The 11,957-nt window shown below is 34.4% G+C and overlaps 2 protein-coding genes across 2 annotated transcripts; one reads left to right on the top strand and one right to left on the bottom strand.

Annotated features, from left to right (window-relative positions):
* The first annotated feature begins 205 nt into the window (after positions 1-205).
* Positions 206-4,922, top strand: LOC147293079 (gamma-secretase subunit APH1-like protein). The gene is made up of 6 exons (XM_086232347.1): positions 206-410; positions 753-908; positions 2,049-2,134; positions 2,761-2,886; positions 3,141-3,268; positions 4,511-4,922. Exons 1-6 carry the CDS (start codon positions 298-300, stop codon positions 4,646-4,648), a joined length of 747 nt encoding a protein of 248 aa, XP_086088473.1. The 5' UTR covers positions 206-297; the 3' UTR covers positions 4,649-4,922.
* A 1,311-nt stretch (positions 4,923-6,233) lies between these two features.
* Positions 6,234-11,436, bottom strand: LOC147293080 (S-adenosyl-L-methionine-dependent methyltransferases superfamily protein). Its single transcript, XM_086232475.1, has 8 exons — positions 11,206-11,436; positions 9,971-10,146; positions 9,732-9,794; positions 9,049-9,115; positions 8,791-8,891; positions 7,817-7,861; positions 6,845-7,315; positions 6,234-6,685 (listed from the first exon to the last, which is right to left on the bottom strand). The coding sequence occupies exons 2-8, from the start codon at positions 10,103-10,105 to the stop codon at positions 6,515-6,517; spliced, it is 1,053 nt and encodes a 350-aa protein (XP_086088601.1). The 5' UTR covers positions 10,106-10,146; positions 11,206-11,436; the 3' UTR covers positions 6,234-6,514.
* Between the last annotated feature and the right edge of the window lie 521 nt (positions 11,437-11,957).

Genomic DNA, 11,957 nt, shown 5'->3' on the forward strand with positions numbered 1-11,957 from the left:
GTTATATGTAGCAATTTTGAAACATCAAAAAATATATGTGTAATTTTTAAAACGTCAAGAAGTATATGTAAAAGGACAATAAACTTCAAGGGATGTAAGTGTAAATAATCATTTTTTATTAGTATTACAATAGGACCAAAAAAAAAAAAAAAAAAAAAAAAAAAAAAAAAAAAAAAAAAAAAAAAGGAGAGAACCGGAGAAGCCAAAAAACACCGAATCAAAAATTTTGAATGGCATGAAGAGATGAACTGAGTCGAGTCTACTGGGTAGCGAGTAAAGCCTCCGCTGAAGAGGTCAATGACGATAGCAGCAGGGATCGGGTACGCCTTGCTAGCCCTAGGCCCGTCTCTCTCCCTCTTCGTCTCTGTCATCTCCAAAAAGCCCTTCTTGGTCCTCACAGTCCTTTCAAGGTATTCTCTTATTCTCGGTCTGTTTCCTTTTAGGGTTCATTTTCCTTCTTGGGTTCTTGTACTTCCTGTAATTTTGGAAAATTTAAAATTCGATTTAAGCTTTTGTTGTAGTTGTGATAATAATTAAGCTCAATTTGTTCTGATAGAAAATGTTGCTGTGGTATGTTAAATATTTGTGAAATTTAATTTAGTTGGCAAATGGGAAGTTCGAATTAAATTTTTAGTAAAATGGATTTTTATTGAAGCAAGAATGGACTTAATTCACGTTTTGTTTTTGGTGTGTGAAATATGAATACCATGTAAAATGGGCTCATTTTGCTTGTTGTCTAATTATGTGTGTAGTACATTGTTATGGCTTATAAGTCTCATCGTGTTATCGGGAGTATGGAGGGCATTTCTGCCTCTGAAATCATCGGCATGGTGGCCGTATGGCATTCTAATATTCACATCGGTTGCTTTTCAAGAAGGGCTTCGGGTTCTTTTCTGGAAGGTCTACAAGTAAGTTGATATTGTGGTTTTCATTCCTTTTTGCTTGTGTAATTACTTGATATAAATCAATGTTAAATTTTTGCTACAGTTATTATGAATTGACGTTAAAGTGGAAAAGGTCTTATCCTCTTACAAGGGAATTTGAGGCAGAGTAAAAAGTCAGTGTAGATTTATTATGAACATTTCACACATATTTCCACCCGAGTAGAGGATAAATCGTGGAGTACTAAATAGATTTTTAGTATTGTTTTTGTGTTAACACATTTGAGAAATGTTTGTTCACTGGTAACAAACATTTTACACATATTTCCACCTGAGTAGAGGATAAATCGAGGAGTACTAAATAGATTTTTAGTATTGTTTTTGTGTTAAAACATTTGAGAAATGGGATGTCGTTTTAGGATTAGACGGTATTCAAAGAACTTCTGTCACCGTGTAAGTTGTTTGGTACAGGTGAATTATGTAGCTGTGATTTGAGTTTTTATTGTAAGGTGTTTCCTTTATTTTTTATTTTTATTTTATTTTACCAAAGATCTGAACTTTTATTTCTCTTTGAGTGACATTTGCATGGTATTGTCTTGGTTTACTTAATGTCTGTGTGTTTGCTTCTAATCAAAGTGGTAGTCTTCGTCTTCTTGCAATGCCTTAGTTGCTCTGCAATATTCCTCTTCCTCATGTCTCATACAAGTAATTGTGCCATAGCTTCGCTGAGCCTGCAGTCGAATTATTCAACTTTGTAATATCATTACCTTAGTTGATTTCATTTTCTTGAATTTTTAATACACTTAACTGATTTTATAATACTAAAAATCTTACTGTTTTCTGGTAAACAGTAACCTTCTTTTATTTTATTTTTTAACATTAAATGACTTGAAAGAAACCCATCAATTTTCGATGATCATTCTTAACTTTAAATTGCAATTCTGTGTGAGCTCACAACAACCTTTTTATTTGCATGTTATGTTCTCCATTTAAGATTATGTTCTTCCTTTCTGTTTTTTTCCCCCCTCTACTTTTTTGTGTATGAGATTTTGTAGGTAAGACATACTTCACTAATACACATACAGTGATGCATTAGATCTATGAAATTTGGGTATTATAAATGGTTATAAAGGTATATAACATATCTTGTTTTCAATATCATTTTAGGAGGTTGGAAGATACATTGGATGCTTTTGCTGATAGAGTCTCTAAACCACGCCTATATCTGACTGATAAGATGCAAATTGCTCTGGGTAAGCTTCATGAGGCTCTCATACTTGTATTCATCGGATGCCAATTTTTTACCATATGTCAGGTTTTTCTGCAGTTTACCATTACATTTTAATCATTCTTATCTCAACTCCAAGTCTGGGGGTTCAGGAGGAGCTACTAAGAATTACCTCTTGTTGAAAGATATATAGCTTTTGCCAACTGTCATTGGTACTCTTTCTAAATAGTTTGAGAAACTGATGTATTGTTCTAGCGATTGCTTTCTTCTTTTTATTTATAGAAAGCAGATTAATGTCATAATTCCTTTTCTTTTTTTTTTTTTTTTTTTGGGTAGGAAACAGATCAATGTTTAGAACTTTGTGATTAACTTTATTGAGTTCTATTATGTCAATTTTATGGTTGTTATCATTCTATTGGGTTTGTGTTCTTTCAAGGTATTTTCCAATTGTTTTCATGGTGAATGCCAACTGTACAGTGGTAGTTCAAATAGGCTAGCAATAAATTTTTTGAACCTTCTTCTTTCACTATCATATGTATGATGCATCTGCTGCATAGATGGTACCAAGGACGACTCATATAATTTTAAATTGTTTTTGGTCCCAACTAGACTGATTGTTGAGCTGATATCATTTCAATCAATTCCGTGCAGCTGGTGGTCTGGGTCATGGTGTGGCACATGCTGTGTTTTTCTGTCTCAGTCTCTTAACACCAGCATTTGGTCCAGCAACATTTTTTGTTGACAGGTGCTCAAAGATTCCATTTTTTCTTCTTTCTGGTGAGTCAAGCATTACAGTTGCTTCCATACATCTATTTAAGGTTGTCTGATTTTAATTTCTTGAGCATGTTTGTACATATAGGTTAAGTGCATTTAGTTGCTTCCGACCTGTAAATTCAGATCAACCAATGGAGAACTGGAATGGAATTTTCTGATACTTTGCAACAGTGATTTGGAAGTTGGCTGGTGTTTAGAAAAGTTCATTTATTCTGTTGACTTTATCTGTCTGACAATTTTTGTCTTGTATGTTGCAGCAATCATTGCCCTTGCATTTGTCACAATTCACACTTTTTCGATGGTCATTGCATTTAATGGATATGCAGAAGGGAATAAAGTGGACCAGATTTTTGTTCCTGTAGTTCATCTTGTTGCAGGGATGGTGGTAAATGTCTCTAACCTCACATATTTATGGAAAACAGGCACAGACATACACATACACTGTCTCCACTATGGCATGCGTTGTGCACTTTGTATAACTGTAGCCTTGACCATCCAACAATGATCCTTGAATTGGGTAGGTGTGGGAATATAAAGGGATGATGGTACCTTTTGGTTTTGAAAGAAACAAAATTTTACTGCTTTTCACAGAACCATTACAAAACAGTGACAAGAAGTCCACCTAAAACATCAACAACCAAACAAGATTACACCTTTTATCTTTAGTCTAAAAAAAAAATTAACAGCTGCCTTCCAATCCAAAAGAATATCAGAAAAACTAATGTCTCTAAGTTCTGAAGAAGGTGAGGTGCACAGGAAGGAGATGTCGTATACTGGTTTGAAGGTGATATAACTTAGTAGTTCTGAAGGTATGTATTCATTCAATTTCAAACCTTAAAAGCTTAACTATGATTAGTGGTGTTCAAATATATCAGATGTCCTAATGGTTGTGGACACAAACATGTGACATGCTAAACGACAAAAACACATTCATAGAACAACAAAAAAGGAAAAATTCCAATCTAGGACATGACATGGCAGCACATGCACATGCGTATATTACATAAGATATACAGTTAGCAACTAATTTGCATCATGTAAGATGCATACAGAAGGCGTGGTTTTATAAGAAGGAAACTCCACACTTTCCAAAAAATTTAAGGAAACAAAGAGCTTAAAATTATATAGAATGAGCCCGTGTTAGGGATATGTACAGACAGAGTAATTTAATTGTCCAATTGCTTCTGAATAATTTTTTTTTTTAATGAGATGTGTACAGTTGTCAGTCGTGTCTAATGCATGTATGAGGAAGTGTCTATGCATAGGAGCCTGTGAGGCATAGTCATGGTCATGAGATGTATAAAATATTAAGATTTAGTATATATGGGAAAACTTAACTCATCTTAACTAAGCCTTGTTCCTGCGAAGAAAAAGTAGAAAAAATAAATAAATAAAAACTAAGCCATGTTCCTACTAATAAGGGGGAAAACAAAGCCTCAATGTTGATTCTTTTGCCATCTGTTGGCACTTTCATTTTAGTACATTTTAAAATAGTGTAACCATTGTGTGAGGAATTGTTTGCATTGCACATTGATTGCACATTTTTGTATCTTGATTTAGTGTTTATTGTTTTCCAGAATTTAGTTCTAGAATAGATCTCATTGACTTTTTGTCTTCTGCTTCTCAGACGCTAGTTAATTTTGCATCGGGGGGTTGTATTATCGGTATTCCTATCCTCTACTTCATTGCAATCTTGACCTTATTGCATTGTGGGAAGATGGTGTGGAGAAGGTTAACAGAGAACCGACGCAGACAGGGTCATTGATAGAATCCAGTGACTTGTGTACTTTCTCGTTTCTAAGTACAGATGTGTAGTTCCCTCTTCCTGTGTCTGTTAATCCAAAAGATCAAAGATGGCATCAACAGCTTCTGCTGCCTGAAGAAATGTTGTGTATATTATGAGGCCACTCCACTTCCAGCAAAGAACAAGATAGATTTTGTGTTCTGATATTCAGGGATTTGTACTTAGTATCAAACAGGAAAACAGAGGACTTTTGTATACCTTTTAGACTTCTATAAAGGTTTTTAGCTTTGATTCATTCACATAGTCCCATGGAAGCATAAAAAAGGAATCTTTTCTGCATATGGTACACCTACAGTGATAAGCTGGTGAATAATTTAGCAGAGATTTTGTAGCCTGTAGTTACCCCTTGCCCTTCAAAGAACAAATTAAAATGCAAGGACCATGGTTTTGGTTGCTGGAAATTTGGTGGCGGGCCTGGTGGCAGCTCATATCTCTGTATCTTCGTTTCTTTGTTAGAGTAGTTGCTTTGTATATTATGTAATAGAAGTGATTCTATGGTTCATTTGTTTTGACTTTCAAATTAGTGTGGAACATTTTACCTTTGAGCTCAAATTAATAACCATGTCGCAGATGCTTAATGGAGAATTTAGAAGATAAGGTGAACTATAGCTTGTGGGGCTTATAGATAGAGCACTTGAATGCCTGTTTAGGAGTATTTTTATGAGTGTTAAAAACTCGGATTTGTTTTTTTGTTAGTGTTTGGTATATAAATAGCACTTTGACCGTAGAAGCACTTTTTTTACTTTTTGGAGAAACACATTCCTTGAGAAGCACTTTTAGCTCAAAAGTGTATTAACAGTAATCACTTGCATTTTTGATAGAAAAAAAAAAATGCTTCTAAAATCATTACTAAGTGTTTCCTAACTACATCCACCAGACTTTGAACCTCACACTCCTCTTCCCTGCCACCATTACTAGATAGGCTTAGAATTAATCAAAGGAAAATGCTTAATGCCTGAACTAATTTTTTAGACTTTCGTGCTATCAAATTACTTCACAGAGTTTATCTTTTTCTATTACATGTTAACTAAGAGTTTTATTATTATTTTGTAGAGTCCAATATATGACTCCCATGTAACTTGGGAAAAAAAAAATTGGACAAAAATAAAGAGTAGTATGTTCTTATTTCAATACCATTACTCAGATACTAAGTGAAGAGCTTAAACAAAGAAATTTTCCCTTAAACAAAGAAATGTTAAGAAGAATGGGTGGCTATTCAAGGCACATGACAAGCGACAACAATCAGCTTGCACGTTGAGAGATTGTCACATTACTTGATATGTTAATAATAATTATAATTATTGATGTAATTCGACCAAAAGAGAAGAGAAAAAAAAAAAAAACCTATCACATCAGCTAACGTCATTCTTTTAACGTTTCTTCTAAATTTTTAAGTTGCTTGAAATTGGCCGGAAAATAAAATCACATTCCACAAAATTAGAGCCTGCAAACAACGCCCCAAGAAGATCTCAAAATTTCTTATTTAATAATTAAGTTAACTGCAAGGCCCAACAAAAAAAAAAAAATAAGCAAGAGGCCAAACGGGAGAATAATAAATAAAAATACAAAAATATGATAACCATTGAGATTACAGAATGTTTTGATTTACAGTGTATTAAGAAATGAATGCCAAAGGATATATAATTTTTTTTTTAAAAAAAGAGAAAAAATTAGACGCTCGTCGACTATTCTTTAAATTTTTTACTTCATTATTACTAACCCCAAAACAAGAAGGCTTCTGTTTTATAATACAAATAGAAATAATGTTGAATGACATCTTCCACCTTGAGTTTAAAGGGTCGGTTTGAAAACTTCTGTACTTTTAGTTCACTTAAGAAAAAACTTCCATACATCTCTATCAGTCATCTCCTTCACTAAATGGACTCCGAAAAAGGCTTCTTCATCTACCAGGCTTCTCAGGTGCCGAGCGCTGCTGTTGAAGCCGACATAATTCTTTTTTGTGGCCAAGTATATCACTCCATATGGAGGCCTCAAACACTGCTCATTTTTTTTAGGAAAAAAAAAAAAGGATGAAACAATATGAATAGTTAGAAATTGAAATTCAGTTTGTCCATGAGAAAACATTGGATATGTTGCTTTAATGCCTTCACATAGAAGGATGAAAGGGGCTAAGATTGAAGATATAAAGATGCTGACCTTCTTTATGAGTGCATAAAGCTTCTTCAATGAGGTCAACGAATATGGGATCTCTGTCATCAAGATAATATCATATCCGCCTTCTGCTTGTACTGTCTCGCTAGCCCTCTCCCACGCCCGGCTTCCTGAAAGCTTCCTTGATCTCCTCGAGGAAGATTCTTGTCCCAAGATGCTGCCGTCTTGGCTGCTACATCCATCCAAAAAATCCTCCTCAGAGAAGCTCAGGTTCATTCCTGTGGTCACTTCAAACCCATCATTCCGAACAACGGACAAAACTGTGGGAAGTTCTTCCCAGTCACCAGCATAAAAGTGCACTGACTGGGTCAGAGTTTGTCTTGAAGGAGTCAGGGGGCTCTCTGGCTGTCGGCTCTGCCGGTCTCGAGCTTGCTCAAGATTGGCAAGGACATTTGGTATGGTTGTGCATCTTATAGTTTCTGCATTGAGGTCTTGAAAGTGCACCGTGGAAGCTCCCTATAAAGCAATGAGTCAGGTAGACGAACATTCTAAATCAACTTCAAATATCTACCGCCCTGCATTTCTTTCATTATGCTTGATGAATTTTTTGACATATTTGGTTGGAAATTTATTAGGCCTTGAGTGGAGCCAGTACAATCTGTATGAACTCACATGTTATCCCATTAAATCATTGAAATTAACATAGAATTCATTAAAATAACACATCAATACTTGCATATATGACCAATTTCAACTCACCAATACTTAAGTGAACAAAATGCAATATATACTTGCTATGGAATGTTATGTCATCAAACAAATTGTTAAGGGTTATAGTAAATAGGATATCTTCTTAAACCAGCCAACTTTAGATACAAGTAAAACTTTGTCGCAAAATTTACAAAAATGCATTGGTTATATCAGGATAGCCAGAAACTGAAACAAACTGTGACAAAAAGCCGACACCAGCAGAATCGTGTATAGAAACCATGGCTAAGGTCTTTTATTAATGCATACCTTCAGGCAAGCAAAAATCCCTGGAAGGCCATAGCTGCAACCCAGCTGTAAGAATCACCAAATAGATAGATTAAACCCCCAATCAATCATAAACAATTAGCTAAAGGAAGCATAGTAGTGGAGCAGCACAAGAGTGATAATGATAAGATTTCTCAACATGATGAAACTAAAATAGAAAACTTGTTCGGAAACTGGAAATAGAGTTCAGGGACACGTTTTGGTTACTTTTACAATTTATCCAACGAAAACCAATATAGAGAATGCTTCTGAGAACATGATTACATCTAGCAATTTTTTAGATGTGTTATCTTGTAGAGAACAAATTACAAATTATTCAGTCCCCCTCCAAGAGAACATAAGAAACAATTGATTATTCTAAATTTAGTAATACACACAAGATGTGACAGAAGATAACCACTCTATTTTACAAAATACAGAAAAAGAGAAAACATGGCACTTTGTAATATCTAATAAACTGTGAGGCCTCGTTTGGTGCATATGATAGAATTGGATAGGATAAATAGCTAAATTCATGTATATTCAAAGAAGAACATGGAGGGTGTCTTCCAATTTGAAGGAAGAAGATGGAAAGAAAATGGATTATTTAATCCCACCATTTTTGGGGGGATTGGAAGGGATAAGTTTCCCCTTATGATTAGTCTATTTTAATACATCTTATTCCTTCAAGTTGAAAATTCCTTCATTGAATACACATGAATTTAGCCATTTATCTTATCCAATCCTATCCTATGCACCAAACGAGGCCAAAGTATAACTACAAAGTACTCACTAATTAAAATTAAGAACTATTAAGCTATGATCAAGGCATTTTGAGCAAAAAGAGTAAAAAGTCAGGGAAGCATAAAAATAGAATTTTACCAAAAAAAAAAAGAATAGAAAAATTGAAGCATGAAAAATAAGATAAATAGCATTTGCTTAACAGAAATACCATAGCATTTCCTTAACAGAAATACCTCGAGTACCCTTTTTCCTCGAAAGCTCAGTTGCCCATCTCGAATCTCATGCTTAAGGACGTTAACAAGATCAATAGAGCTATCCCAAGATTTCAGATGCCCTGCACAGTAAACAAATTTCCAGTTTTAAACTCAAATCAAGCAAGTTGATAATCCCTAAGATCTAAGGAGACTAATCTACTAACACTATCATATAACTAAGTACTGCCAAATTTGAATGGATGCTTCACTTTAAGTAATGGAATTTCATGTACCTACCATCTGGTTTCGAAGATATTATTTCTGAACCATTGAAACCGATGATATCAGCAACACTTACTCTTCCCTGAAAAATATTGAGAAATGCATTAATCAAACTTATCCATATACTTTTAAGTAACATTAATGGAAAACACACTGTTGAGTTGTCAATTATGTTGTTTCAACCAATATGACAAAATTTTCATGACAATGAAAACCATCAAGACATAAATATGTCCAATAAGGTTTGAAACTTCCTACAAGCTACATACCACAAACCATATAATCAAATTCATATACCTCAAATTGAAATGAAAACATACATTCATCTGTCATAAGTTATAACATATGCCACAGGGAAAAATCAAAGAGATTTGGCATGCCACAAGGGCTTCTAGAACATAACGAGAAACATAGAAGAGCTGTAAAGATTTTCCACTCAACAGAAAAGTCCTGATTCAACATGATATTAAGAGGGCACTCATACATCAGAGTCCTGATACATTAAAAAATGCCCATCAGAAACTGAGCCATGAAAGGAATCATTGGGCAAGTTCTGTTGGTATAGATAGGTTACAATCCACGGATGAATCAATAGCAAGGTTTTTTTTTATCGATAATAATTTTCAGACTCCAATGATGCTTTTATAACAAGCCAAGGTATAAAGGTCAAACTAACAAATATTAGAATAAATACATACCTTGAAAACATTGAGTCCTTGCAAGTCAATATTCTCGCCAGCATACTTGTATGGGTGAGCTGTCTGCAGTATATGAGGTAAACAAAGTTAGAAATTAAATGCAACTTGATATGTTACCCTCTTGCAACAAAAGCTCCAACCTAACAAACCCTTGATATAGTGAGGACAAGTTTTTTTCTTGGGTCCATACATGTAGAATTAAGATCACAAATGGTCGAAGTGATGGCTAGGAGTAATACCTTTGAAGGGACAATCTCAACAGCTGGTGAAGGGAGATGTGACTCTCTCTCAGAAACAGAGGACAAGTTTTGGCTTCCTTTGTCATGAGGCACCAAACCAGGCAAACACTGTGCAAGCAATGATGGTGCACGCATTGTACCCTGATGTCTGGAAGACAGTTATTTGGAAATAAAACCTAGCAAACCAATTATCAATACATCAAATTAGTACATGAAGCATTCCTAAACCATACAGTTCTTGGCAAACCAATTATCTCTTTCTTTTTCTTCTTTTTCTTCTCATAATTAGAGTTAGACAACCAACTCAATAACAACATTATTGAAGTCAATACAGTGTAGATAAGAGTTTGTATCCGATAAAATAGTTTTACCCCGTATATATATTAAGGACATACAATCCTGGGGGCTGTTAAAGATATTGTATATTTAAAGATTAGCAATTAAAAAAGAAAAGAAAATAAGAAGCCAAGCGATGAATACTAAAAATGATTAAACACAATACCAATTGCTAAACATGATCACCAAAAGAGTTCTCAAAGACAAAATAAAGAAAGGAATATAATAAATCAGAAAAGCGAAGGGGCAACTATTGAACTTTAAGAATAGAATGGATCAGCTAACACAATGTCTCACATAACACTTAAGAAGATAAACAAAATAATTTTAGCAATTACTTTGGTAACCACCCAAGTCACTTTCAAATTCACTTGAACAAACCCATCTCATTTACATCTATAGAGACAAATTAAGAACAACGAAAAATTACACAAGTAATCGGGAAAAACCGACATCTTCAAGACCATTCAAAACCCCTTGAAAAAAAACATTATACAAACCCGAGAAAAGGTTCATAAAAAGTCTCAAAAATCATAAACAAAGGGAAAAATGGATAATTGTAGAAAAACAAGAACAACCCACATCGTCAATCACCTCCAACAAGAACAAAAACCAACCAAGGAAAGGTAACTCTATTACTTGCATTCACTAACCAATAGAGAAAAACAAAGAAAATAGAAGAAAAGAAAAAAATCACAGATTAAATAATTTATTTTAAAAGATATATAGCTTTTGCAGAAAATTAATAATAGTCATTTGACAACTTCAATTTTTGCAGAAAATTAAACCCGACCCATATCACCATACCAATTACATCCAAAAGCAAAACAAGGATACCAAAATCCATGTACAATTGCATTATACATATCAGAAACAAGAGACGAAAAAAAAACCAATACCTGTAGTCCTTTACACAGAGTCAATATGCAATGTTTAACAAAGAAATTCAGGACGAGAATCTGAATCCAAGGAAGACCCTTTTTAAATCACAATCCCGAAGATAGAAAAAGAAGATCAAAGCTCTGCAATTTCAGAGAAAAAGAGGTAGTGTGTTTTGATCAAAGTCAAAAGCCAAAACCAAAGAAGAACAGCTTCAGAGAAAGAGGGAAGCTTCGGTTTCAGACCCCAACACTAAAATGCTTAAATCCCGAAAGTAACACTGGAATTTGGCTATAATTTCAGGGACGGCCACTATGATTGCGGTTGGTCAGTGTCATTTTGGTAAATATCAGTAAAGCCAAGGGTAAATTTGGGAGTGAAGTCCTCGTGGAATGGAAGGAAGGAAAGTGGCGGGTTGGTCAGTTTTGTCGAGTTTCATTCTCTCCGTGTACAACGGAGTGTTCGTCAACCGGGCCCACTTGGTTGACACGTATACATGGTCGGTGATAAAATCGTTCCTCTTTGTGAAATTGGTGAATGTCATGGTTTGGTTGAAAGGAAAATTCGTCCATATTTAGGTGCAACTGCAAGACTAGGACTGAGATTGACTTTGAATCAGTTATGGAGAACTTGGCAAGCAACAACTTCGTTTTTCTTTAGCATCAAATTGCAAACAATTTTAATACAAATACAAAGTGTAAAAACAAATTTATGGTTCTTAATAAAAGAAATGAGTCACTGTAAACTATTATTTACCTACAGACTTATAACA

The sequence above is a fragment of the Dryas octopetala genome, chromosome 2 (genome assembly GCF_963921425.1).
Source record: "Dryas octopetala chromosome 2, drDryOcto1.1, whole genome shotgun sequence".
NCBI classification, from domain to species: domain Eukaryota; kingdom Viridiplantae; phylum Streptophyta; class Magnoliopsida; order Rosales; family Rosaceae; genus Dryas; species Dryas octopetala.